The following is a 26808-nucleotide window of genomic DNA, read 5'->3' as shown; positions in this document are numbered from 1 at the left end:
GGCGATCCATACATGCTTGTTAACTAAGGCAAGAGGGTATCATGGGAAGAACCCTGGCCTGAGAACAAGGAGGCCAGGTGCATAGATGTGTGAACATGAAAAAGTCACTTTCTCTTTGGTCCTCAATTTCCTCCCGCATGAAGTCAGGAGGTTGGACAAAAGCAGGATGGCCAATGGAGCTGCCTGGAGCACTATATTTGGAAGAACTGTCCGGTGGGAAAGACTCTGTGATTGACTAGCAATGTTCGCCTCAGGCAGAGGAAAGTACTGACACCATCCTTGGAACAGCCGAGGGATCATCTCTAAGTTCCTTCCATTCCAATGCTCCATGGGTTGAGGACACACATTGCAGGAAGAGTGTGGAACTGGGGACACCTTGAGACACTTCCAGGAAAATTCAAAACCATGATGGCTTGTGAAGGCTTTTTGTTTCTCTAGTTCCTTCCCCATGAACTCCAGACCACCAAGCCTAGTGAAGGACCCCCTCTAAAGCAATGTCAGAATCCAATATGGTGTGTTCAGTTGTCACTTCAAACACGTTGTGTTCCATCGGGCTCTCCAAGTCAAAGCGTGATATGTATTCCCGTCAGCACTACCCTCCCAACGCACAAATACAGGAAGCTGGAACATGCCCAGAGTGGGAGCTCCCACACAGCGTAATGTGTTAGAATCAGATGGTGGACTCAAAAAAGACCACCTTCCTTTATAAATAAGAAGATGTGTTCCAGCAGGACCCCCTCTCGCCCACCAGAAGGAGCTGTCCCCTCTGAGGAGGCCTGGCCTCTGGCTGGGGGCGCCCACGGACATCACAGAGGTTCTCAGCCGGACTGCGTTAAGGGGCAGAGGCGAAGGCTGTCCACTGTGGTGGCCCTGACAGAGGTTCCTGGCTCCATAGCCACCTGGCTGCTACAAGTGAGTCTCCTTCTCGCCAACTATTAGTCCCTCCTTTGCTGGGGAAGGCCCGCCGTCCTGGCTGGTACCACCATGCAGATACAGGTGCTGCTTGGGTTGTGGCAGGCTGGGGTCAGGGGTGGTGAGCTGTCGCAGGCGCTGTGGAGACAAGAGGGAATGAAGGGGTGCTACTGGTGAGAAAGGCACAGATATTTTATCCTGTTTGTATGCCCAGGGCCCAGCACAGAGCCAGGCACGCGGGGGCTGCCGGTAGCATCTGAGTGAATACAGGAATAAATATTTTGAGAAGAGAGAAGAGACAATAGCATGGTGACTAGGACGAGGAACTGGCCAGATTCCAGTCCTGCCTCTCTTACTAACTACCTATGTAATTGTAGGCAACCCATTTAACCCCTCTGTGCCTTATCTGTAAAACGAAGATAATAATAGTACACAGCTCATAGAACAGTGCCTGGCAAAGGTAAGTTGGTCAATAAATGCCTATTTTTGTTCTTCTTACTATTACTATTATAATGGGATCAATAAGTCCCTATTATTTCGTGTGAGTAGTAGTACTACTATTATTACTGGTATTGGTGCCATCTCCTCCCCCTCCTTCTTGCCTTGAACGCAAATGTGATGACTGGAATCATGACAACCTTCTTGTGACCATGAGGTGGTGAGCATGATGATGAAGACATTCTCAGGACAGAGGTGCAGAAATATAGGAAGAGTTTGGTCCCTAATGACCTCTTTAAGCAGCTGACCCAACAGCAACAGCATCCATCTCTGGTCTTCTTGATGTAAAAAGAAAATAAGCTTATTTGCTTATTGCAGGTTGGGTTTTCTGTTACTTATAGGCCAGATAGATTTCTACAAGTGTAATGTCTTTGTGGGACATGCTCTATCCCCTTCCAGGAAGGCATGTCTTAAATTCTAAGCAGGGAGCCTTTTGCATGTGGTTCCCCAGGCAGAATTAAGAAAAGAAGCCAGGAGCCTGTGCATGAAATGAACCGTGATAACTGGTTATTAGTTTCCTGGGAGCAAGGAATTTGTGCTCTCTAAATCTCTGTGTCTGGGCACCTTTACGTTCCTGTTGTGACTCAGTTTCCTCCTTCAGCCTTTGACAGTTTACCCTTGGTCAACCTGCCCACATGATCTGCTAGAGGTCAGATTCTGAAGGTCTAGGACTCTAGGACTTTTGAGTGTTTCTGAAAATGAAGCCATTGGACTGGTCTTCAAAGATTCCATAAGACTGAAGGGCTGCCCCACACTCAGAGCTGGGCCCCACCCATGGTGTCCTGCCTACAACCTCCCTCAGAAACCCCCCTTCATGTATCACTTCCCCCGGCCCCTACCTTCCTGAAGGAACCCTGGGTCTTCAGAAGGGTGACGATGACAAAAAGTGGGACGCAGACCATGGAGGAGAGAGCCAAGACCCAGCCGATGGAGTAGCCCCAGGGAGGGTACACGTAGATGTTGTTGTATTTGAGAGGTGTGTACTTGCTCAAGGAGAAGAGGAAGGTGGCCTGGAAGGAGGGAGAGGTAGACGCAGATGAGACAGAGAGCCCTTGAAATCCTCCCTCCACCTGCTTCAATGTCCAGGGACAGAGGGCAAGTTAATGCACTGTGGTGCATCACTGAGGTAGACTAGTAAAAGCCATTACAAGCCGGGGACCAGGGCGTCGCTCCCCCGAGGACTGAGACAGGAGGAGCTCTGAGGAGGAGAGGAGAGGTGGAGGAGCCCTGACCAGGCAGACGGAAAGAGACCATGAACTGGGAAGTTGGGCAGTGGATGGAGGTGCTGAGCCTGGAACCGGAATGAGGCAGGGGAAGGAGATAGCCCCCAAAAGGAAGGCCAGGGGAACCAACCCAGAAGGCGAAATGGGCCACCCTCCCCAGGTAGCTGGATGGGCAGGAAAGGAGCCCCAGAACTCAGGCATCCTGTTCCTTGTCCCCAAGTCTTCTGGAGGCAGGAGGGGAGCTCCTGGTGGGCACATACCAGGCAAAGTCCAGGGGTCAGAAAGAGCCAGGAGATCTTCACCAAGGGCCATGGCCGGTAGCCAATCATATCTTCGATGTTGTCATAGAAACGATCTGCCCCTGCCCAGGCACAGTGGGAGAAGAATGTGAGAACAGGAGGAAGGAGACAGCTTGTGGGGATCTGGGGAGGACTCACCTGGCTTTGGCTTCTTCCCCCCACCCTGTGAGGGGAAACTGGATCGGGGCACATGAATGAGACAGGTCCCGGGCACCCCAGCCACAAGGCAGGGAGCAAGGAGGGAGAAGGGGCTGCTACCAAAAGTCTGGGAGCCCTCGGGAGAGTCACCCAACCTCCTGGTGCAATCCTCTGTCCCCTTGTCTAGGAATGAAGATCCTAAATCCTCTCCACAGAGGAGGGTGTGGGCCTAAAATGGCACGATGGCTACGCGAATGCTTGTGTATTTACACCGCAGACATGAACTCAGTTTCAAGTCAAAACAGCAGAACAGCCAGGGTCACCCTGTGCCAGTGTAGCACGCTAAACTCACACAGGGCCAGGAAGCCACCGGGAAGGTTCTAGACTCTGGAGGAACCACTGTGCGTTCTCGGGAAAGCATGGCAAGAGGCTTGATCTGTGTTTGTGGAAACACTGACTGGTTTTGTTTACTGTCCTTCTGTTTCCATGTTTGCTCCAGATCCAGGCCGAGCCAGTCCTCCAAGGAGGAGAGAGCCACTGATTGGGGAAGACCCTTGGATGGCCTCCCTAGCCCTTCCTCAGCAAAGAAATCACTTCCCACTGATCACCGGTGTACATGAAATGCCCCCATTAGGGAGTCATTCCTTTGACTTCCAAATTTCTCCCCCAGTTACCAACCAGATACTGCTGGGAAGGTGTAAACGATTACGGTTGCTCAGCTCTTTAGAACTCACTGTGATGGAGTTTACGAGATCCTCTTTGAGAACAAGTTCTGAGAAGCAGTAGAGGAAAATCAGAAAGACACCAGTTGCTTGAGGTGAGAAGATAGGAGACATGTCCAAGGGGAGGAAGGACGCCAGATAGGAAGGCTTAGGATAGCACAATAAAAACCCTCCTACTCACGGCTTTCCTACTCATGCCCACTACATAGCACCCACCTACCCTCTCTGTCCCGAGCCTTGTTACATTGGCAACGTGTTCCCCCAACCTGGTGCGGTGGAGCCCGAGGGTCCTGGGATATGACGATGCCTCCTCCACGTACTAGCGGTGTGAGCTTAGGCAAGAGACCTACTTCCTTGAGCCTCGCCTCCCCCTGCAAAGGGCCACTGTGTGGGCTGTGAGATAATGTATGCCACAGTCAGCACACCGCTTGGCAATTAGCAGTGCACTGACTTTATGGATGCATAAAGGCTCCCCCCCCATTGCCATCAGGCCTGATAATGGCCCGGATGTTCTAGCATTCAGCACCCCGGACTAATTACCCCAGCACTGAGCGGGGCAGGGCCAGTGGTGGAAGTCAGTGGAAGGCAGAGTTCACTTCAGTAGGAGAAAGAAATGCAGAATAGCCACAAGGAGAAAAGCTACCTCAAAAACACAGGAATGAGTTTCCTGTTCATGGAACTACTCAAGCAAAGTCAGGGTGATAACCTAGGAAGGGAATGTAGGGATGTGGGGAGGCTCAGGCGAAGTGGTACTAAAGGTCTCTCCTGGCTAGGATTCCCACTGCTGAAGGCCTCCAACAGCTTTGGAATCCAGAAAACCATTGCCCGTTGTTCCTAATCCCTCTCACTATTGCAGGCAATCAGTTTACCCGAGCTCTGTCTGCCCTAATGAGAAATGCCTGAGTACCCAGTGATGGATGAACGTCCCAGGGCAGCAACACAGAGACCTATAGAAACCACAGGGCCGGCCCACCCTGTCTCTCCTCCTGGGCAGATCACGCCCTTCCGCTGGGGGGCGGGGGCAGAGGCCGTCCCTCCCTCTCCTCCCTCCACTTACCATACACCCAGCCCACGCAGATCACTTCAAACACCGCCAGGAAGAGCAGGCAGATGCCACTGGAAGCGTAATAATCAAACAGCTGGAAGATATACATCCCGCCCTGCGGAGAAGTGAGCGGGGCTGCCGCCTTGGCCGGGGTGGGCGGGGGACCCGCTCCGCAGTGAGGGCGCAAACACCCATCTGGGTACCCATCCTGCCCGGCCCATGGGAAGTCATTCCTTGCAACTAAAGGGAGTTTGCCTTGCCTGCCCCTGCCTCCAGGCCCCTCATTGAAATCAGCACAACCACCTCTGACTGCTGCAAAGACCTTGGGAACTGTGGCACACACACTGTTTCATCTGCCCAGCATCGTACCTCGCAGCAGCTGGCACCACCTCACTCTGAGGGCTCCTCTCCCTGCTCCAGGCCTAAAGCCGAGTCAGCGCTGGACACTTACAGTGTTCTTAGGAAAAGGTCCCGATCTTCCTCGGGGGTTGGGTGGGTGCCGGGAGCTGTGCCAGCGTTCTTTAATATCAGGAGGGAAATCTGGCCAAGAACGGCATTCCTGACAATGCCATTAGAGCAGCTGGATCCAGCCATGCCTGAAACCAATTATCTCTAGACTTTTCAGTTTCCTGGCCCCAAAAAACTCCCCTTTCTGCTTAAGCTAGCTAGCATTTGTTTTCTGTCACCTGACACCAAAAGAGCTAACTGAGCGTAGGAAGGTTCTACTGTGTTCAGCCTCGCTGTGATGACAGGAGAGCTGGTGTCAACACCCCCAAGTAGCTGAGGAAGATGTGCCCCTGGCTCCCTCAGCCTGGAGCGCAGCCTGCAGGCCGCACAGCCGAGCTCACCTCCGTAACCAGGAAGAGCCCTATCAGGTAGCACAGGACCGCGACGGCCAGAATGAGGAGCTCCCGCCGCCCGCTCTTCCGGAGCTGACTGGGGAACATGTCCACGGAGGCTGTCACCAGGCACTCCACACAGACAAACTGCAGGAGGAAGGGAGCTGGGGTGAGAGGCACTGCCTGCCCTTGGGCCTTCCCCCAGCATGGCTTTGCCCTGGCTGCCTCTCACCCCACTCACCCATGCTGACTCACAGGAGCACAGGAGGGGGCACGAGGGCAGAAGTGGGGTGGCCAGCCCTGCCCTTGGCTGCATCTCTACAACAGAGGGTCCCAGCATGGGGGTTCGAAGGGGAGACATGTTCTGCCCCCAAGGCTGGGGGGCGGGCCTGGCAGCTTGAGCTGAGGGGCTGGAGGGAGGCGGGAGGGCCATTGGGGAGGGGGGGTGTCCATGGATGGGGAAGGGTCAGGCCTGGGGGGAAAGGCAGGTGGCCCCTCACAGAATAGGTTGGTCTTGAGGCCAGGGGTCACCCAACAAACTGCAAGGACAAGCCCTGGAAAGCAGAGGGGGATTTGGAATATATGGTCATGGGGAAAGGAGATGGGGGAAAGTCATGCCCAGAAATGCAGAAGCTGGCAAGAGGGTCACCAGGGCAGGGAGTGGTGGGGTGGACTGGCCGGGGTGACACACCTGGCTGTCCAGCCCTAGGAAGATGAGCATGATGAAGAAAAGGCAGGACCACAGCTGGGATAAGGGCATCATCGTCACAGCCTTGGGGAAGGCGATGAAGGCCAGACCAGGACCTGCCAGGCACGTAGCGGGGGTCAGGAGAGCTCCCTCCTGGCTCTCACTGCCCTCAGGGAGTAGCCTTCTCCCAGGGCTCTGTGTGAGTGTGCATGAGAGTGTGTGTGAGAGTGTGAGTGTGTGTTTGTGTGTGTGTGAGTGTGTGTGTGGAGCAGTTCAAGAGGGCAGGGTAGTTTCATCCACTGCCAGATGGCTTGGGCATCCGTTCCTGCATGCACCCTCAGAGCCTGCGCCCTCCTCCCCCCAGGGTTCAGAAGGCCCTGCTCTGTGCCAAGCAGGGCCCCCAGAGGCTAAAAAGTTCCCATCAGCCAGCTCCTGGGACTCCTGCCTGGGACCCTGGAGGAGGGATCTGTGTTCTCCCCTCAGGGCCCAGACAGCAAAGTGGCACCTACCGGACTCGGCCACCTCGGAGATGGGCACCCCCTGCTCTTGGGCCATGAAGCCCAGGATGGAGAAGACCACGAACCCAGCCGCAAAGCTGGTGGCGCTGTTCAGGAAGCAGAGGGCGACGCAGTCCCTGGGGGGGGCGGGGGGGGGGGGTCCAAAGACAGCGGGGAGGGAAAAGGGAAGCGAAAGATGTGCGAGGAGAGGGATGGAAGAGAGAATGGGGGAGGGACCAAGATCAAGGACGGGAAGGTGAAAGAGGAACAGGGAGGGAGAAAAGGAGGGAAGAGAGAAATTCAGTCTGGGAACTGAAGCTGCGATTCCCGGTTCCCGTTGACACTCCAGGAAGGCCAGCCCCCCCAGAACTCCGGGGTCCCCAGCACCCCTCCACCCCCAGTCACCTGTAGCAGTTGTTGTGGTACTTGTTGTAGCTTCCCAGGGCCGTCAGGCATCCCTGGCAGATGGCGAAGGAGAAGAAGATCTGGGTGCCCGCGTCCATCCACACCTACGTGAGACCCCAAGAAAGTGGTAGGGGGGCGGGGCAGGCGCCAGCCCATTGCCCCTCAGACCCTGTTGGCCTGCTGGGTGCACCCTCGGAGTCAGTCACTCGCTATCCTCCACTCACATGTCACTGCACAGGCAGGCTCATTTAAATGTGGCTCTGGGGGCACTCAGGAGGCAGGGCATACTTTGATTTGGTGGGTGAAGGAGCAATGCCCAGAGAAGGCGGGGCGGAACTGAGAGCACAGGGCTCACACCGCAGCACTGAGTGCCTCAGGCAGCCGAGATGGGAGGGCCAAGGGCCACTTCATTCGAATATAAAGAAAAAACCCAGGACTCCTTGGGGAAGAGGAGGGTGTGGGGCAAAGAATGTGCTCAGACAAGTCCTAGAGGAGGAAATAGAAATGCACAGATCTGTGCGGAAATGTCCCACCTCGCAGTAGTAAAAAAAGTTAAATTGAAACAGCAAAATGATACTATTTTGATCTCTCAAATTATCCAAGATCAAAGGTTAAAATAAATTATTATGGAATCTCTCATGGGCCCTGCAGAAAAAAAGGGTACCCTCCAATACCGGTGGGGAAAGTCTACATTTCTCTAAAGCCAGTACGTTTCAAAAACTTACACACACGTACTCTTTGACTTAGCGATTCCAAGTCTGACTACAGTCAGGAAGTAATCAGAGATGTGGTCCAAGATTTAAATACAAGGTGTCTGTTGCTGCTGTATATACGATCATGAAAAAATACCTGACCTAAGTGTCCAAGAATAGGAGCAGATTGATGACCCTTGCTCTGCACGTGGGAGCTCAGAGGACGGGGAACCTGGTCTGGCGTGCGCACTCTGCACGTGGGAGCTCAGAGGACGGGGAACCTGGTCTGGCGTGCGCACTCTGCACGTGGGAGCTCAGAGGACGGGGAACCTGGTCTGGCGTGCGCACTCTGCACGTGGGAGCTCAGAGGACGGGGAACCTGGTCTGGCGTGCACACTGCCCCGCTCTGTCCTTAGAGCACTACTTGGCCCTTAACCGGTCCTCAGTACATTTGGATGGATGAGTGACTGGATGGATGATAGATGGACGACATGGTATATGCAAGTGTTTAAGATGACGTTTACAAATGAATTTAATAACATGGAAAATGCTTACAATATAATTTAAATGAAAAAAGATACATCTCTATATAATTATCTCAACTATGTTAAAACACAGACACACAGATACACACACACACACACACACACACACACACACGCACACACACACACACACACACACACACCCCAACCAGAAAAAGAGTTGGAAGGAAATCTAAAATGCTTGTAGAGATGATAGCTAAGTGGTGGGATTACACGAGATCTTTAATTGTTCTCCAGTGGGGATACATTGTCTTTATTTATTTTTATTTTTTTTTAAAGATTGTACGTATTTATTTGACAGAGAGCACAAGCAGGGGGAGCAGCAGAGGCAGAGGGAGAAGCAGGCTCCTCGCTAAGCAGGGAGCCCGATGAGGAGCTGGGATCATGACCTGAGCCAAAGGCAGAGCCTTAACTGACTGAGCCACCCAGGTGCCTGATATATTGCCTTTTTTTTTTAATTTTTTTTAAAGATTTTATTTATTTATTTGACAGAGAAAGACAGCCAGTGAGAGAGGGAACACAGCAGGGGAGTGGGAGAGGAAGAAGCAGGCTCCTAGCGGAGGAGCCTGATGTGGGACTCGATCCCAGAACGCCAGGATCACGCCCTGAGCCGAAGGCAGAGGCTTAACGACTGTGCCACCCAGGTGCCCCATCGATATATTGCCTTTAAACCAAGAGAAAAGCAACCAGAGATTTGCAAAAGTACAGCTGTGGTTTGGGGTGGGAGTCAGGGGAGAAACTGTCCCCGGCGCAGCTCCTACCTGGGGGTCCTTGAGGCGAAGCAAATCGGGCTTCAGGTAGTAGATGACGCCCTCGTAGGCTCCGGGAAGGGTGATGCCTCGGACCAGGAGGATGACCAGCATCAGGTAGGGAAACGTGGCTGTGAAGTAGACAACCTGGAGGGAAACAGGCCCAGTCACGCTGCTGCGCACACGGCCGCCAGGAGGTTCCAGGGAACCTATGGCGGTCCTCCTGTCGTCCGTCCTCCGGCAGCAAGAGTGGCACCCAGCTCAGCGTCAGACACCTCCTTAGAGACGCCGAGAGGGGGTGAGCACCTGCAACTCCACACCTTCCTTTACACGTGCCAGCGGGTCTGGGGCTTCGAGGCAGGTGACACGTGAGATACACATCAGCAGGGCGAGGAGGGAGGAAGGCTGAGGTTGGCGGGGGGGCACAAGCTTCCAGCCATAGATTTTCAAAGACTATTTTAAAATCCAGAATCTGGTCTCCCGGAATCCCTCTCCAGGCTGTTCTCCCTATGCCCCCTGGTGAGGGAGGGTCTTGGTGACAGAGGGGGAGCAGATCCGCAGTGACCTGTGGCAAAACTTAAACTGTACATCTCCAGGCTTAAGGCTGGGGGAGCAGCAGTGGCCTGAGCTCTGGGATATGGAGACGGTCTGAGGGGTCCACTCTTCCCCCCTACCAAGCTCAGCTCCTTATCCGAGGTGATGGCAATATCTGTGTTATCATCACTATTACTAGTTTTATTATTACGACAACCTGGGGAAGGGGGAGGCTGCCCCCAGAACAGGCTAAGCAGAGCAGTCAGGATCCTGTCTATTCCTGGCTTTACAAAGCATGAAGCATCAACCTCAGATTCCCTGGGTTGGAAATAATGGCTCAAATCTGAACTCTCTACACATACAATTAGCCACTGTTGTCCGTTCTTGGCTTGAACCCCTTTGATGATCAGAAACTCACCACCTCAAAGACAGTTCTGTTTCCTGGTTCATACCACGCACTACAAAAAGCAAGTCATGAAAGTGTATGATCCTACTTGTCTCATGTACACACATAATAGATGCAGATACACGCAAACTACATAAAAAGGAAACCAGAAGGCAATACAGCAAAACGTTAATAGGGGTCAGTAGATCCAGGGCCACCGTGCTGGCTGGTACAGTGATTAGCGGGACTTTAATGTTTCTTCTTTTGATCTGTATGTTACTTATGTAAATGGGTTTTTTACATTCATATTGAAAGAGAAAGTCTTTCCTTGTACTGAGCTAAACCCTTCCTACATTTCCCCTGTTCTCACCGTGCCTCTCCCTTACTCTACTCTTTCTTTCAGTTCTCCAGAGGGACTCTGTGAGTGTCCCCATCTGGGGGGCACAAAGAGCTTACCAAGGAGCCAGACCACCTCACCTTGCCTGTAGTCTTGACCCCCTTCCAGATGCAGAAGTAGCAGATGACCCAGGCCAGCAGGAGGCACAGGGCCAGCTCCCAGCGCAGGGCCCCCAGGTCATGGATGCCTGAGGTGATGCCCAAAACACGTCTCCTGAGGATGGAAAAAACAATCAGCTGAAAGGCGAAAGGGAACAACTTGGCATTTCTCTTCAAGTCTCTTGATTCTTAGAGCTGACCCCACAGATCTCATGTTCCAGGCTTCCCCTCCCCATCCCACTGCACCCCTCCCATGGCCATGCCATGTTCCCACCTGTGGTCTCTATGCCCCTGCTGTTAGAAGACCAAATCATGTAATCCCATAGGTATCTTTGTCTTTCTAACCATCCAGCTCTCTCTGTTGTACAGAGAGATAGAGAAAGAGAGAGAGAGTGAGGGTGGTATGTGACGTGTGGGTGAGCAGATGGAGAGTAGACACTTACACAGGCAGGCTGATGTGCAAGCACAAGAGTATCAAACAGCGGGGATGAATATGTTTTAGTATCTAAAAAGTGCAGGGAGGGGTGGAGATGTGGGTGCGTAAGGTTTGGTGGATGTGTGAGCTTTGGGTGACATGAGGGCACATGCGTGTAAGGGTGTAGGTAGACACAGGTGAGGGCTGGTAAATACGTGTGGGTTTTAGGTAAGCGTGAGGGTGCAGGCCGACCTTTGCAAGAATGAAGGTGGACACGTGTGGACGCGGGCAGCTGTAAGGGCGTAGTCACGTGGAAGGGTAGAGGTGGGAGTGTAGGCTTTGCCCTACAGATGCTCTTACCCTGGCCAATTTCAAGCTACCAACATAACATCACTGACCACGGAGCTGGGGAGTGATGTGCACCATCTCCTCTGAGCTGGGCCAGACCGTTTGCCCTGCACCAGTGGACACGTGTCGGTAGGAGTGAAGGTGTAGGTAGAGGCCTGGGGATGTGGATGGGTGCAAGGATGCAGGTCGATGTGGGTAAATGTGTGAGTCTGGGTGGACACAGGTGGACCCGGGGTCATTGGGAGTATGTAGGTGGACAAGAACGGGTAGATGTGAGTGTTCCCCCGGGTCTCAGTGATGTGCCTGGCGGGAGCTGGGTAAACACTGGGGAGCGCGCACAGAAAGGCTTAAACTCGCACTCCAAGTCCCAGGCCTCAGACGTTCAAATTTCCTGCTTGGGGTCCCTGGCCCATGGCATCCAAGCCCAGCACCTACTCCCAGAATTCCATGACAGGTGAGGTGAAGTTCTCAGAGGGGGTCGCTGTGCGGGCTCCTGAGCGGTTCAGAAAGTCCATGCAATGCTCTGTTGGGGACAAGGGGGGCTGTGTGTCAGCCAGGGACCAGATGGGGAGAGATGCCCTGTTACTCTAGTCCCCCCTGACCCTCTGACCTTTCAGCCTGGCAGTCCCCATCATTCCCAGTCCCAAGAGCTTCCTTTGGAGCCCCCGTGTTCCAGGAGTTGACTGCCCAGGCGGTTCCTGGGACCGCCATCCTCCCCACCTGCCTCATGCTGCTCTTGTTCCAGTGAATCGGCTGTTTCTCTGGCCACCCCGCCAACCAGCCTCTGACATAGACCTCCGATCCCCTCTGCCCCCATAACTGGCCCACTCAGTCCATTCAACACACAAATGGACTGCATGCTTGTGCCTGCTGGTCCCCCCCAGACAGCCTGCTGTTCACACAGGGAGTTCCTTCTCATCCTTCAGCCCTCCGCCATCAATTTTCCTCCCGCTGTTGTCAGGTTTCTGTAATTTCTTTCACCCAGTGCAATTTGTAATTAATTGATTAATTTGTCCGTTTGTACCACTAGACCGTCCGCTCAGGGAGGGCTGGGGCCACGTGGCTTGTGCTTGCCCTTGGACAGCTCACCCCCAGCACAGAGTGAGTGATGATAACCCCTTGCAGTTGCATAAAACATTCACAGTCTGGTGGGGCTTTCGGGTCTCCTGGTGGCTGGTCTAGGTTTCCACAGAAGGGTCAACCAGCAGGACGGCACCTGTTGAGGCAGGGGCTGCCACCTGTCCTGTTTGTTTGCCATGGCCAGCTCACACAGGCCCAGTCCCTAGGCAGAGGCCCCGGCCCAGGGGCTGAAAGCGTGGATACCTGTGTTCCAAGCATTGGTGCAGGTTGTCCAGGGCAGCTCAGAGGTAAAGGAGCTGAACAGGTAGAAGAGGGCCCAAGCGAGGATGACGATGTAGTAGATGTTCAGATAGGACTCGATGACCACGGACGCCAGACCGATGCCTGCGGGAGGAGGGGTGCATGGGGAGCAACAGGGGAATCCGAGAGACCCAGTTAGCCCAGCAGAGCGGTTAGAAGGGTATTGGGTGCTACCGAAGAGAATCACCAGGATTTGTTTATTGGGCTGAGAAGCCACAGACAGCACATTTTTCTATGAAAAACAGGTTACAAAACACCTCGGTGTGCATTCTCCCAGTTTTGCAATAGATATTTGAATGTATATCTTCTTTTTTAAATTTTTTTCTCATGCATAATTTATTTGACTTATGTCTTTTTTTTTTTTAATGAGATGAACTCTGGAAGGATTGTCATTCAAAAGTTACCTGTGGTTCTCCAGGTGATAGGGTTTCGATTCACTTTTAAAGTTATTTTTTTCCTTTTGTCCATCTGCATTCTCTAGTTTTTCTGTGACAATCGCGCATTACTTATAAAATGAAAAGGGGCAGGAAGAACAAAGGAGTAAGTAGGGAAATTCTGATAAGAATCAGTCTCAAGATAAGAGCAAAAACCAAAAGAAACCAGCGAAGAAAAAAAAAAAAAGTGGTGGCTGACTGTTGAGAACCCGGGAGCCTGAGTGGGTCTCAAAATGTCAGCTCACTGCCAGAGAGGGGCAAGAGCAGCAGCAGAGGCGTGACCTGTGCGCCCCGGTCTGACAGCGGGGATCTGGAGGCTGGCTGTGGGGCGATGCTCCTGCGCCCAAACCTATCAGGGCCGGGAGGGAGCAAGGGCAGGCACAGTCCGCCCCTCCCCCGTCCCCTTCCCCTCTGCCCCGCCTGCTCTTGCAAACGTGGGACATTTCCACAGTCATTTTAAAAGTAGCACGTTGCCAGGGCGGCTGTTAGTCCCGAAGTGTGAAAGCGGGCAGAGGAGTGGGCGCCCCGCCCTGCCAGCGCCCGCCTGTTTGTCCTGCGTCCCGGGTCCCAGCCGCCAGCGTCCTGGGGAGTCGGCCCGCCGCCCGGGGAAGCCGGTGCTCCAGGATGGTTTAATGAAGCACAGTCCCGAGGCAGGTCGGAAAACCAATGCGGACTGTCCACAAAACCAGCCCTTGGCCGGGCGAGCCCACCCTGATTGTCTGTTCCCGCTGGCCTGGCCAGCTCGACCGGAGCCCCGCCCCAGGATTTCCTGCGTTTGGGTCTCTGCAAAGCATGCAGGCGTGGGGGGCGGGGGCGCCCTAAAGTGACCGTGGCGCGGCGGCTGGGGCCTCTGGAGGGGCGGTGGCCCGGGCTGCTGATGGCGAGGAGGGTCCCCGGGGAGCCGGGCCGCCGGGCTGCTCAGAGCGCACACACAGACACCCACACACCCAAACAAGGGGCCACTGTGCAGCCAGTCGCCGCCAGAACGCGCTGTGCTCCCACCGCCCCGTAAACACCCGACCTGACCCAGAAGGAGGGGGGGGTGCCCCATCTCTGAGGGGAGGGATGATCTCGGGGGAGGAAGCTTGTGCCTGTGTGTAAATGGAGGACGGAGGGTGGGTGAGCACAGGGTGTGTTCTGGGTGTGTGGTATGCTGGGCTCCCTGGGACGGTGAACTGTGGGGTGGGCGCAGTCAGGCAGGTGGAGGGCAGGTAGTAAGCAGCCTGGACCCTCCCACCAACATAGGGACACACACCTAGAATGGGCCTCTCCCTGAGACCCCAGGCCTTGGAGTCTCTGTCTCTTCGACTTGGAAAAGAGGGAAGGAACAGCAATCCCTCCTCCCAACCCCCATCCAACACTTGGTTTGCTCACCCTATCAGTGGTGACCCCCTTGGAGAGAGGCCAGCCCCGGCTTTTACCACCCAGGGGCTCGCTTGGTCCCACAGATAGAGCCCAGCTGGGTGGGACATTAGGTGACTGAGGGGTCTAGAGCAGACTGCGGAGATACTGCTCTGGCTGAGGCCGCAGCACTCTCGCAGGACCCAGCGCTCGTGAGTAGAAATGTATGTGGGCCAAGCTTCGCCCAGCCTCAGCCCCTCACGGCTGCTCCTCCAGGGGTCCCAAGGATGCCCCAAGAGGAATCAGTAGCAGACTAGCCTGGTCCCCACAACCAAACCCCGATCGGTGGTCAGGTTCCCAGCCTGCTTAGGAGCCAGTGTTTCCCCCCATGCCCACCTCAGCCCAGCCTACCAAGCTGGGCAGTAATCCCAGATAGCCTAGTCCCTGGGGCTCCCTCAGAGACTGGCGTGAGAGAAAGAGGCCTCGCTTTATTGCACGTAAGCAAGGAACCCGTCAGAGACAAGGGTTGGGTTTCCCACTGGCCCCCAGAGAACTAGCCCAATCAACTAAAGATGGGGTGGGGGAAGGACACCGCAAGCTGCTCACATTAGTGCCCACAAATCCACGGAGAGAACAGGAGCTTTCCCTAACCTAATCCCTAACCTAATTCCTAACACAGGAAATAGCATGAATTTTCAGCTCGGGGAGACCTGGGTTCAAATCCCCAGTAAATGATCTCATTTTCTCATCTACAAATAACGAAGCGGGTTATCACTGGAGGATCCGATGAGGAAATACATGTAAAGTGCTCACTGAGCCGTACAGTGCAGGGCTCTGTAGATGGCAGCCATCGTCATCATCATGACCACAGTTATGGCCCTCGCCACGCCCTGGGGGGCTGCCTGGGAACGGCTTTCCCAGAAGTTGATGAAGATGAAACTCCAGGATTCCTCACTTCTAAGGACGCCTTCCTCCCCATGATCTGTAAGCTTTGGGCCCCCCAAAGTCTGATGACACTTCTGTGCCCCCCACAGCCCTTAGCACCCAACAACAGAGTAGATGAAAGTGGTGGCGGAGGAAAGGGGAGGAGCGACAGAGGGATGGAGGCGCTCGGTGGCCCTGGCAGGAGGCCAAAGGGGAACACTCACCCTGGAGAAGGGGGCAGATCTTCCTCCAGGCTGTCACACTGCCTTGGCTGGTGTACTGGCCCAGCGCCACCTCCAGGAAGAACACTGGGATACCGCAGGTGAAGAAGAAGATGAAGTAGGGGATGAAGAAGGCTCCTGTGGAAGAAGGGGGGCGGGGGCTGAGTCCTCGAGAGAGCCGCGCCCCGCCCCCTGGCAGCCAGTCTCCCTCCCCACCCTCCCAGGGGCCCGCGTTGGCCTCCTCCTGTCTGGGACCAGGGACAGGCAGAAATTTTCCAGTCTGAACCCCACTGGGGATGGGAAAGACCTTTGAAGAAAAAGGAGTGAACATTGAGGTGGAAATCCTAAAAGATGCACTATTTATTTTCTCAGTGTGCTTCCCAAACTTAGTCCATTTATTGTTTTTGGACCCGAAACATGTGTTCTGTATAATTTGATATGCTTATTAAATTATCAAGTTTGTTACATTTTAGAGAAAAACAAACAAAAACACCTCAGAAAAATTATTTTTCCTCTAGTAATTTTCAGATGGGTTTTTCCCCCTCCTCCAGGCTCTGGTCCGAACTGGGGTCCCAGCAGAGAAGGCCCTTCCTCTGCTCAGGCAGATTCTGGGCACTGGGGTTTCAGCAGTCACGTGATTAGGCGCTGACCGACAGGGCCCCCTACAGGTGGAAAAAGCATCCAGCAAAGTAGGGAATTTGAAGACAACCCTAAGCAGCCAGTGCCCACTTCGGTCACTAGGACACATACCTTGCCTCAGGAGTGTACCCATGGGTGAAGAGATCATTGTTTCCTGCACCAGAATAACACTTAGCACCTGTGTGGTGCTTACTGTGTGTAAAGCATTCTTCTGAATGCTCCGCCAACATCAGAATCCTCACAGGACCACCTCCCATGGGCCAGGTACCATGGTTATCCCCATTTTACAGATGAAGAAACTGAGGCACCAAGCCAGGTGGTCCGATCCTGAGTCTTTCTCCTTCCCACTACATTATAATACTTCACAATTAATCCACATTATTTTGTAGGAAAAATAGAAAATACAAAGGGGGATAAAGGAAAAAATACTGTATAGCCTTCCAATTTTCTTATAAACACACACATGTATATAGATAGATGGATATAGATATATATTTCTTTTTTTGGAAAAAATGAGAACCTACTATATATTCCTTGATAACCATTTAAAAACATATCATGAACCTATCATATCAATAAACGTGGACGGCATCATCTTAATGGCCATATCATTTTCCACCGCAAGCATCTGTCTTAGTTCATTTCATCGGTACCTCCACTGGCCTTTTTGGTTGTTTCATTGGAAACCCTGCTGCGATTCGTTGTCCACATCCTTGTGCACCTGGCTAATTAGCTCCTTAGTATAAATTTCCAGTAGACGAATTGGTAGGTCAGAAGATATGCACAATTTCTTTGCTCTTTTTTTGTGTGTGGTAAAATACATACAACATAAATTTTACTTTTTAACCATTTTTAAGTGTACATTCACGTTGTTATCCAACCATCACCACCATCAATTTCCAGAACCTTCTCAGCCATCCCAATCTGAAACTCTGTAGCCATTAAACACTAACTCTCTATTCCCCGCCTCTCCCCGGCCCCTGGCAACCACCATTCTACTTTTTCTCTATGAACTGTTTTTCTAGACACCCCATATAAGAGGAATCATGCAGTACTCATGTTTTCAGTGTCTGGCTTATTTCACTTAGCATCATGTCCTCAAGGTTTATCCATGCCATTTTGAGGCTGAATAAGATTCCCTCATGCGTGCACACCACATTTTGTTTATCCATCTGTCCACTGATGGACATTTGGGTTACTTCCACCCTTGGGGCTTGAACGTTTTTTCAAGGTCTTTGACATGCACTTGCAAATTGCCCTCCCAGCCTCTCCTACCCATCTGCAATATGTGAGAGTGAAGGAGAAGGATCTGTGAGTCTTCTGAGCCCCCCAGAGCCACAGCTGCCAGTAATCCTCCAAGTCCTGAAGTCCTTTTTCACCCCAGCTTTGCCTGCACATCCTGAGTACGGCTGGAGCATTCCTAAACCCGGTGCAAAGAACACCCCCGACTCTAGTTTACGTGGCCTAGGTGGTTACAGGGGTGAGGCTGAGGGGCAGTGTGTGGGGCTCTCCCAGAGGGCACTTCACCGGAAGTCTGTGGCGGCACGTGACCTGCGGGCCCCTTCCTGCTGGCTGTGTGGAGGTCCTTCCCTCTCCTGAAGAAGACGGCCTCAGCTCGACCCTTGGCACGTAGACTTCTGCTCCACAGAAACCAGGGTGAGCTCAGGAGGCCCGGAGCTAGACCTTCCTCAGGCGGAGTCGGCCCTGGAAGCTCAGTGGTTAGCCCTGGGCCACGGCAGGCAGTGGGAGGAGGTCGGTTCTGGAGCGCCTAGAGGTGTCCATTCTTGGCTTTCTCCCTGGGTTTTGACACACTATCACTGCAAACATCCTCCCCTCCAATGAATGTCTGAGAACCCTCACCTGGGGAGATTGACCTGGCCCACAGTTCTCTTGGCATCTGCCCAGGCTCTGGGCACGAGCTGCTGGATGAGGCCCCCCGGGGATCTGTAAGGACAGGGTGACTTGAGATGTGTTCGTAGTCTCCCTGCCCTTGCTCTAAGGTATGCCTTGTTATCTCTGCCAAGCACACGCTCCAGAACCCCTGGCAGTCTGGAAACTCAGAATTCATAAAAATCTCTTTTGGGGTGAAGACAATCTAGTTTTTTTGAGGATGATCTAGTTTAGCGACTCCCTGTTTTTTAATAACTAAAGACATTATTACATCTATAACACTATATTTTCATCCCTGTTGAAAGATTTTTCTCTACAGAACTGTTGGTTATCTAATTATTAATTCATTATCAATTGATTAATATATCAGTAAAAACTATATTTAACTGCTTTTCTTTCTTATTTTTTTTAAAGCAAGGCAGACTGCCACCTGCGGTGCCTCGTTTGGGTGTGTCTGGAGTCTTGGAAGCTTGAGTCCCCTATGTTCTCCTACAAATGGACCTTGAGAGCCCGTTTCGAGGTTCTAACAGGGGAATGAAGCTACTCCTATACCCTTGACGGAAGAATGGTCCTCCTCTATTGGAGAAGGTCGTCCTCTTCGGACCGAGCGCACAGCTTCGGGAAGGACACGTGTGGAGTGGTGAGGGAGGAAGGGGACCCCCGCCAGTCCAGCCAGATCAGTCAAATCAAACCTGGCCATCAATGGGGTGACAGATATTACAGCCAGATCGCCCTGACATCCTAACTGCTACCTAAGGAGTTACGGTCAGCTGGAGATAAGCCCTATTATCACAGTGAGTTAGTACAATTCTAGCCTGAACCAAAAAGTCGACATCTGAGTTAGTTGGTGAAGTCGTGTTTGCACATAGATCCAGGATTAATTTGTCTGAAATAAGGAAACTGACAGTCCTACTTTCTTGGACCCCCAAAGACCAGTGACCTCAGACTGGGACCCCTGACCTTGCTCAGCCCCTCATGTGGGAGGGAGGAGACAAGAGAGAGGGGAGGCAGGGTGTCCTCCCCGGGTACTCAGGTTGGGACAGAGCGAACATGAGACCACAGACTCTGCCCAGTAACTGGCATCTGGCACTGCCTCTTCACACACGACCTGGGCTCATCCCAGCATCCCAGCACGCTGTCCTAGGCGCTTGTCTCCCCACACCGCCCCACGGCCAGGACGGAGGCCACAGCCAAGTGTTGCCACCAGGCAGAACAAGGCAGTGTGGGCACCCGAACCCGAAAACCTGTCCCCTGGACCCTCCTTCTTCCTCCTTTTCAGATGGCAGGGTGAGTGATATGCGAGCCAGTGAACCAGGCGTCCAGGGCCTGCAGCTCCCGACCACTTCTATGATCTTGGGCAAGTTGCTAAGCACCCCCGGGAGCGTCCGTGCGCTGCATGAAATGGGGGCTCAGCCCTGATCACCTTTAGCTCAAGCACAAATGCCCTGCGTGTCTGTGAAACGGGCCTGGGACAAAGAAACAAGTCACCTCCCCTACCATTTCTCCCTGCCTCCCCTAATTTCACCAGCAGTCACCACCCCCCCTCGCAACTCCCCAGTTTTGCTCCATAGCCCTCAGCTGCCAGGAAACCCCATTTCTATTTCTTTGGAGCCATTAGTTCAAGCAGTTGGTAATAGTAACTGCAAGGTTTCAAACACAGAACAAGACACCCACAGATGCTCAGTAAATACTTGTCAAAGTCAATATGGGGGCCCCTGGGGGGCTCAGTCGGTTAAGCACCCAGATCTTGATTTCAGCTCAGGGATTGAGCCCCTGGTCGTGGGACTGAGCTCCGTGTCAGGCTCCACACTCAGCTCCACACTCAGGGGTCTGCTTGAGATTCTCTCTCCTCCCCCTCGGCTGCTCCCCTCCAAATAAATAAATAAATCTTTTTAGAAAATTAAATATGAATAGGGTTTAGAAGGGTTTTCTAAACAATGATTATCTTTAAATAGGAATGTTTCTTCTTTATACCTTTCTGGAATATTTCAGATTTCACAATAAATGTGTACAATTTCCACAGAAAGAATAAGGGTATTTTCGAACGGCAAAAATGAATCTGTCCAGTCACAAATAAATTCATATAAATGAATGCTTCCATTTGTACGAAAATTCCAAATAGGTAAACCCACAGCCACAGACAGTAGATTAGTGGTTGCCAAGGGCTGGCAGCCAGAGGGTGTAGAGAGTGGCTGCTAATGGCTTCGGGCCTTCCTTCTGGAATGATAAAAATGTTCTACAATCAATTGCGGTGACAGTTGCACAATTCTATGAATATACTAAAAGCCTTTAATTGCACACGTAAAAAGATTAATCTGGCCCCTTCCCACCATACCCCTGCTCATTTTTACTACCAGTGTCGAAAAATAAAAAATTATATTTCTTCAATTAAAAAAAAATCAGAGACAAGGTCATATTTCTCTGCTCAAATTCTTCAACACTTCCCATCTCTCTCGGGGCAAAGCCTACAAGATCACCTCTCTGATCTCTTCTCCTACTCTTCTCCCCACCTGTCACTGCCCTCCTCCTTGCTGTTCTTCAAACAGGCCAGGTGCACTTTCACCCCAGGACCTTTGCACTTGCTTTCCCTCTGTTTGGAATGTTCTTCACCTGGTCTCCATCCATAAGACTCACTCCTTTACCTCCTTCAAGTCTCTGCTCAAATGTCACCTCCTCAACGCAAGCTTTCCTGGGCACCTTACTTCACCTTTCAAACCTTCCCTCCACTTCCCCCACCGCCAACGACGCAGCATTCCATACCATCTTCCCCGCTTGGCTTCTCACCATTCCACTCCTCACCCTTCAACGTACCATGCATTTTACTTCTGCCTCTGTCATCTGCCACCCTGCGCTAGAGTATAACACACAGAATGTGTTCTGTGCTGTATCTGGAACAATGCTTGGCACAGGATAGGCCCACGATAATACTAGCTGAATGAATGACTGCTATCAGCAGCCGCCATTGTACAGGATCATGAAGGACTATTATTATCATATCTTGTTACACACTCAGATTCCTTGGTCCTGCCCATTACCGCCATTACCCTTCACCGTGGTCCCGGGAGGCATCATCCCTGGGTCACGGAGGAGGACCCCTGAGGCGGAGCCAGAGCTCAGACCCGGGCCCTCCGACTCCATGCCAGCCTCCTTCCATTTTACCACATCTCCAGGCAGGAGGTGCCTGGGTAGGCCCTGCCTGGCGGTCAAGGCACAGCTCTCCCCACCACGCCTACCTCAAAATGAACTCACCACCTCCATTTTTGTAGCAGAGATAGGGAAACCTCCAGACATTCCCCAGCCCAATGATCTCCCCGGCCACTGACAGCACAAACTCCATCTTGTTGGTCCATTGGCCCCGATCCTTCACCTGGTCCTCGCCTTCCTGGTCCAACTTCTCTCCCTCCTCAGGGAGCCAGGAGACCACAGGAGGCCCGTCCTCGGGGACTGCCACTTTTCTGTCCATGGCCACGAGATGGACCGGGAGGCGGTGGAGCAGGGTGGTGAGACAGGCAGTGCCTGGTGGGAGGAGAAGGGGTGAGCCGTATCAGCCTGAAGCGTGCCCTCCACCCCTGCCTTCTCCCTCCTAGGCTTCTATTATTGCTAGAATATTGCGATAACATTTCCTATTGCTGGAATATGGTTTAATATCGTTGAGCTGTTGATCTTCTTCCCAAACTCTCAATGACTTTTACACCGAAAGTTACACTTTGCTCTCACCACTCGGAGAACAAATAGGGAGCCAATCTTAGTTTGTCCATTTTGCAGAGGGGGAGATCCAGGCCTTGACCAAGGAAGTGACTTGCCTACGACCATACAGTAGTAGACTAGAAGGAAAAGGCTTGGGGTCTTTTATTTTGAGTCCCTTCTGATATCCACAGCCAGCCACCATCCCCGCTCACCTGTCTGCCCAGTTCCACAGGGTCCAGTGGTTGGCACCTGCCCAGCCTCCAGCCTCCAGGCCAGAAGGGATCAAAGCCTGCCAGGGGTGACCGGAGGTCAAAGGGCAGGTGTGGCCCCGGTGACAGCATGGTCTTCCCCTAGCTGGTTGTGTGCTCTTCCCTATGCCAGGCAATCGATCAACTCAGGGTAAACATGGGAGCCAGCTAGGTCTGGACGTCTGATTGGGAGGGAAGGAGAAGGTGGGGCCTCTGAACAAGGCCAGATGAGACCTGGGATTGGTGCCAGGACCAAGTATAGGCCTTCGAGGGAAACCTGGTTCTTTTTCTCTCTCCATTGAACCTCTGTCCTGAGAACAAGCCGGGGGCCCTGGCTCTAGATCCCAGAGCGATTCTCACTGGGGTGGTGGTCTCCCCAAGGGAGCCCCAGATGTGGCTGAGCGTGACAGGAGGTCACTGCCGTTCCTGACTCCCTGCTCTCCTAAAGAGCCCAAGCTCCCTGGACTGCCAGAAAATGACGTGGCCTCTCCCGGTCTTACTCTGTACATCTGTCAACTTGCAGGAGATAAACTGCAGTGCTGCGGTGTTGTACCTGCATTCCTTGTTTGCCCGCTCCCCCCCCCCACAGCCACCCTGAGGCCACCTCCGCCTCGGCTCCCGGGGAGCTGCCAGGAGGAGGTGCCCCGGCTCCAGAAGGAAGCACCCACCCAGCGCCCCTCACCTCCGGGGAGCGCTGGGGGAATCAAAGTGACCAGAAGCTACCAAGTGCTCCATGCTCCTCCAAGGCTCTAGGGAAACACAAGGGATTCTTTTTACTAAAAGAAGCGTCTGTGTTTATTTGTTGGTCCTTTTAACCCAGGCAACGGCCCAAGCCCAAGTCAGTTAGAAAGGTGTGGCAAGAGCCATTTGAGGTTATGGAAATTTTTGAAGGTGACTTGAAGGGTACAGGTTATCCCAGGAATGGGAAAGCCTGTCGGGTGAGAGTCTGGTATGGGGACCTACTCAGAGGTTTCCACTGCAAGCTCAGCCCAGGAAGAAAGATGAAGAGAGAAGCACCTAACGGAAACCAGAGGTCATCAGTCTCCGATGTAAAGGAAGAGGAGGGAAGGTAGGGGGGGGAAGAAGGCTTCCAGGTTCAGAGGAGACCGTCAGACCCTGGGGCTGGGGAGGCTTTGAGAACCAGAGTATCAGGTTGGAAGAACAGGGCAGTTTGGCCCCAGGGAAAGATTCGGTGTTCCTGAACCAACTGCAGACGTTGCTACAGAATCGGGGCTCGGGCGCCTTGAGGAATGGCCCCGGAATCGTTATAAGACGAATGAATGGATGGATGAATGAACTCAAAAACATTAACGGAAAAAGCACCAGGTAGGAAACCTAAGGTCTAGTGTGGAGCCAGCCAATAATACTAATAAAAGTTAGCATTCGACTCATCATTGAGCCAAAACCTGCACTTCTTCATATACGTTATCGAATTCCCTCTTCATTAAAAGCTTTGAAGTAGGTATTACTATTAACTCCATTTCATCAATGAGGAAATGAAGCTCAGAGAGATGAAGGAACAGGACTTGACACCTTGCGGGTCTTCAGTAAAACTATTTTTAGATGATTCGAATGAACTTACCAATACAATACGGGATGGAGCTGAGTCTCTAACTTGCTGTGTGATCTTAGGCAACTCACACGTGCTCTCTGGGCTTTAAACCCCCCTGGAAGAAGAATGAGCCGTTTAACAGGCATGCCGGGAGGGTGGTGGATAGAAATAAGACCCATAAAAGACAAGGAGAGATTTTTGCCCTTGCTTGTCAAGCCACAGCGTAGCTCAGCTCGGGGCGAGCCCAAGCACAAAGGTCTCCAAGGGGGTGGGCAGGGGACAAGCTTTCCTGTTCTCAGACTAGAAGCAGCTGTGTCAGGCCACACTGTCCTCAACAGTGGAAGAAGGGGAGACCTGGCGGGGCCAAGGAGTAAGCGAAGGGAAGACCAGAGGAGAGTGCAAGGCCGGGAAGCAAATCTCAGCAGGGTTTGGGCTGTATCGGAATGGGGAAGATAAGAAGAGAACACACACTGATCAGCTGATACTGATGCAACATATTTTTTTAAGGTTACTGGAAAGATCATAATTTATGGGTCAGAGTGAAAAACCGGAATGGCAGAATGAAAGCAAGAGCATGTGGGAAGGAAAGCTGGCCCCGAGCCACGGTAAGTCAAAGGGAAATAGGCCTCTAGTGCAGCAAGTGGGATTCAAGTTAGACTCAAGGAAGAAATGTTGAGGCAGAGGTCAGACATAAACACAAGCTGTACAGAGCTCTCCTGTGGGGGTTACTTTTAAAAGCCAAAAGGACGGCATGCCCCCCACCCTCCTCACCCCGTCCCCACAGTGCCCTTCCACCCCTAGCCCACTGGCGAAGAATAAACAACAGTGTTATCCACAGTCAGGATGACTTCCACAGATCTCCCCTTCCCAAGATCTCCCCCGTCCCAGCTCTGCCACCTCTCTGGCCCCTAGCCCCCCCTTCCCACCTCTGCTAAGCTGGAGCAGGGTCCAGGGGCATGCATTGGAGCTCACCACACGTCAGTGCCCCCCAGGAGCAAAGACACCTACACCCACACTGGGCTCAGTGCTGCCCATCGAGGAAATCTTCAAGAGGCTACCAAGTCCAAAATTAACCATTTTCAGGAGCTGGGCATGTGTCGGGGTCTAGGAGGAGGAGGCCTGGTCAGGGTCTAGCAGAAGAGCAGACAGGTGGAGAAATACTACGTCCCACATGCCACTGGGATCCCAGCTCGGCCCCATCACCCTCCCAGTCCAGCACAGGAATGGCCCAGCCCTGGACCCGGGGTCGGGGGGAGGGTGGCACAGGGGATGCCCCAGCCCCTGCTTCAGCCCACACCCACATACCAGTTCCCATTTCCGTACACACACTGGTGCCATTCCCGTCACGTCCCTTTGCACACACATACCTGTGTGCATGGCACCAAAACCTGACTCCGGCTAGTCCTTCACACATTGTGGGCTGCCCGCTTCAGCTGGTGGCCGCCTGCATCTCCCCGCGGCTCCCTTGTTACCCTTCTCTGGCACAAGCATGCTCACGCCTCCCCACAGCCCGAGCTGGGGCAGCTTCCTCCTTCTGGTAGGCACTTGGCTCCCTGCTTGCTCGGCTTGACCCGTGTGGGAGGGCAGGAACCCCTCATCTGCATGGCTAATTGCAGGTCATGCGTCTTCAGGAATGCCCAGGTTTGTCCTGTCTGCTCTTCCTTCCCATCTTCCTGGGCACTGTCTGCTTCCCCTCCCTCTCCGAGTCAGGTGATCACCCCTCTTTCACCCACTCTCTGGGGCCAGCCCCCCCACCTCTGGACTTTCCCAGGCTTGTCCCTGAGCAACTTAGAAGCTGTGGGTGGCTTGGGGGAGCAGGGTGATGCCCTTGGTCCTAAGATTCCCAAATATTGGACTTTCCTTCGGCCCCAGTCTTTTGTACCCACCCCCCCCCCCACACACACACAATCCTACAAAACCTTGCCTCCCAGGACTCACCCCTCCAGCCCCTCCGAGACACCTCTAAGGGACTGAGAAGATACAGCCCGTCCTCCACTTCCTGCTCACCTCAGTCCCGATCTCGGCTCCCGTGGTCAGCTCAGCTCCATGCCTCCAGTCCCTGGGACAGTCCCGGGGAAGCCGCTTACAAGAATGCCCACACAGCTGGGACCTGAGAGGGGAACCAGCCTGCACCTCTGCTCCTTCTCCTGTTTCTCCCAGCTCAGAATCCCATCCGAGTTGTTGTCCCAGGACTCCCAGATAGAAAGCGGCTGTGTGTGCATGTGTGTGCGCGAGTGTGCGTGTATTGGGAAGTGAAGGGACAGAGAAATACCACAAGCAACAGGAGGGACTGAAGCCAAAAGTTTGTGCACCAGGATTACAAAATCCAACCTCAGGAAGCCAAGTCCTCTGTCCCCAGTCCCCCACCCCCATCTCCCTCCCACTGTGCGCCCCCCCTCCAGCCCTCCCAGTGGGCGCTGTCCCAAGACGACCCCTCCAGACCTGCTCGGACTCACATCTGACCACGTGTCCCTCCTTTTGTCCCTCCGCCTTCCCCCTCCTCACCGTGCCCCTCCAGGACCGGCTCCTTCCGAGGGAAGAGACAGGATGCACGAGGCAGGGGGCAGCCTCTTACCAGAGCAGTGGGATGGGAGCCGCCAACCCCCAGGCTGGAAACTGAGAACCTCAGGAGGGGAGTTGGCCTCACTGACGAGGGCTCCGGGAGGAGGGTGAATCACGCGCTGGAGTTTTCCACCAAGTACCTGCCCTCTGTGGTTTCAAGGCAAGGCTCCAGACCTTCACAACCACTACCCTTTTCCTTGGGATTTTCCTAGAGAAAGGTATGCTCTGGGGAAATCCCAGAGCATACCTCAAGAAGCCTAATCTAGAAAGGACACAGGTTTACAATCAGACAAGACCTGGGTTTCAACCCTTCCTCTGTTCTACTGGTCAGGTCACCTAGGCAAGGATCTGAGCCTCAGTTTTCCAATCTGTAAAAGGTGCAAAACAATACCTACCTACTTTTCACAGTTAAAGACAATATGGTAAATTGCTTAGGATATTGTGAGTGCTTCAGCAGGGGGTGAGGGTCCGTGGTGTTTGCTGTGTGTCCTCTGGAAGCAG

The 26808-nt window shown here is 53.2% G+C and overlaps 1 protein-coding gene across 6 annotated transcripts; it reads right to left on the bottom strand.

The window, feature by feature from the left end:
* Nucleotides 1–26014, bottom strand: SLC6A12 (solute carrier family 6 member 12). Of its 6 annotated transcripts, XM_057303205.1 has the most exons (17): nucleotides 25753–26014; nucleotides 23776–23860; nucleotides 22158–22234; nucleotides 21508–21774; nucleotides 15733–15867; nucleotides 12753–12893; nucleotides 11865–11952; nucleotides 10649–10781; nucleotides 9265–9399; nucleotides 7267–7370; nucleotides 6874–6998; nucleotides 6368–6480; nucleotides 5686–5823; nucleotides 4850–4952; nucleotides 2894–2994; nucleotides 2250–2420; nucleotides 1–1050 (listed from the first exon to the last, which is right to left on the bottom strand). In XM_057303205.1, the coding sequence occupies exons 4-17, from the start codon at nucleotides 21719–21721 to the stop codon at nucleotides 907–909; spliced, it is 1845 nt and encodes a 614-aa protein (XP_057159188.1). In that variant the 5' UTR covers nucleotides 21722–21774; nucleotides 22158–22234; nucleotides 23776–23860; nucleotides 25753–26014; the 3' UTR covers nucleotides 1–906. The 6 variants fall into 6 exon arrangements, with proteins under 6 accessions (XP_057159188.1, XP_026358476.1, XP_026358478.1 ...); XM_026502691.4 differs by lacking the exon at nucleotides 22158–22234; XM_026502693.4 differs by lacking the exons at nucleotides 22158–22234; nucleotides 25753–26014 and adding an exon at nucleotides 25113–25432.
* Between the last annotated feature and the right edge of the window lie 794 nt (nucleotides 26015–26808).

The sequence above is a fragment of the Ursus arctos genome, unplaced genomic scaffold (genome assembly GCF_023065955.2).
Source record: "Ursus arctos isolate Adak ecotype North America unplaced genomic scaffold, UrsArc2.0 scaffold_26, whole genome shotgun sequence".
NCBI lineage: Eukaryota > Metazoa > Chordata > Mammalia > Carnivora > Ursidae > Ursus > Ursus arctos.
The sequence above is the reverse complement of the archived record's forward strand: the minus strand, read 5'-3'. Positions and strand labels throughout refer to the sequence as shown.

Excerpts from the sequence above, each read along its gene's own strand:
- SLC6A12 (XM_057303204.1), bottom strand. Across the intron at positions 10,782-11,864 it reads CCTGTCATGGAATTCTGGGA|GAGACGTGTTTTGGGCATCA; the intron begins GTAGGTGCTGGG and ends TTCCATCCTCAG. Across the intron at positions 5,824-6,367 it reads TCCTAGGGCTGGACAGCCAG|TTTGTCTGTGTGGAGTGCCT; the intron begins GTGTGTCACCCC and ends TTCCTCCTGCAG.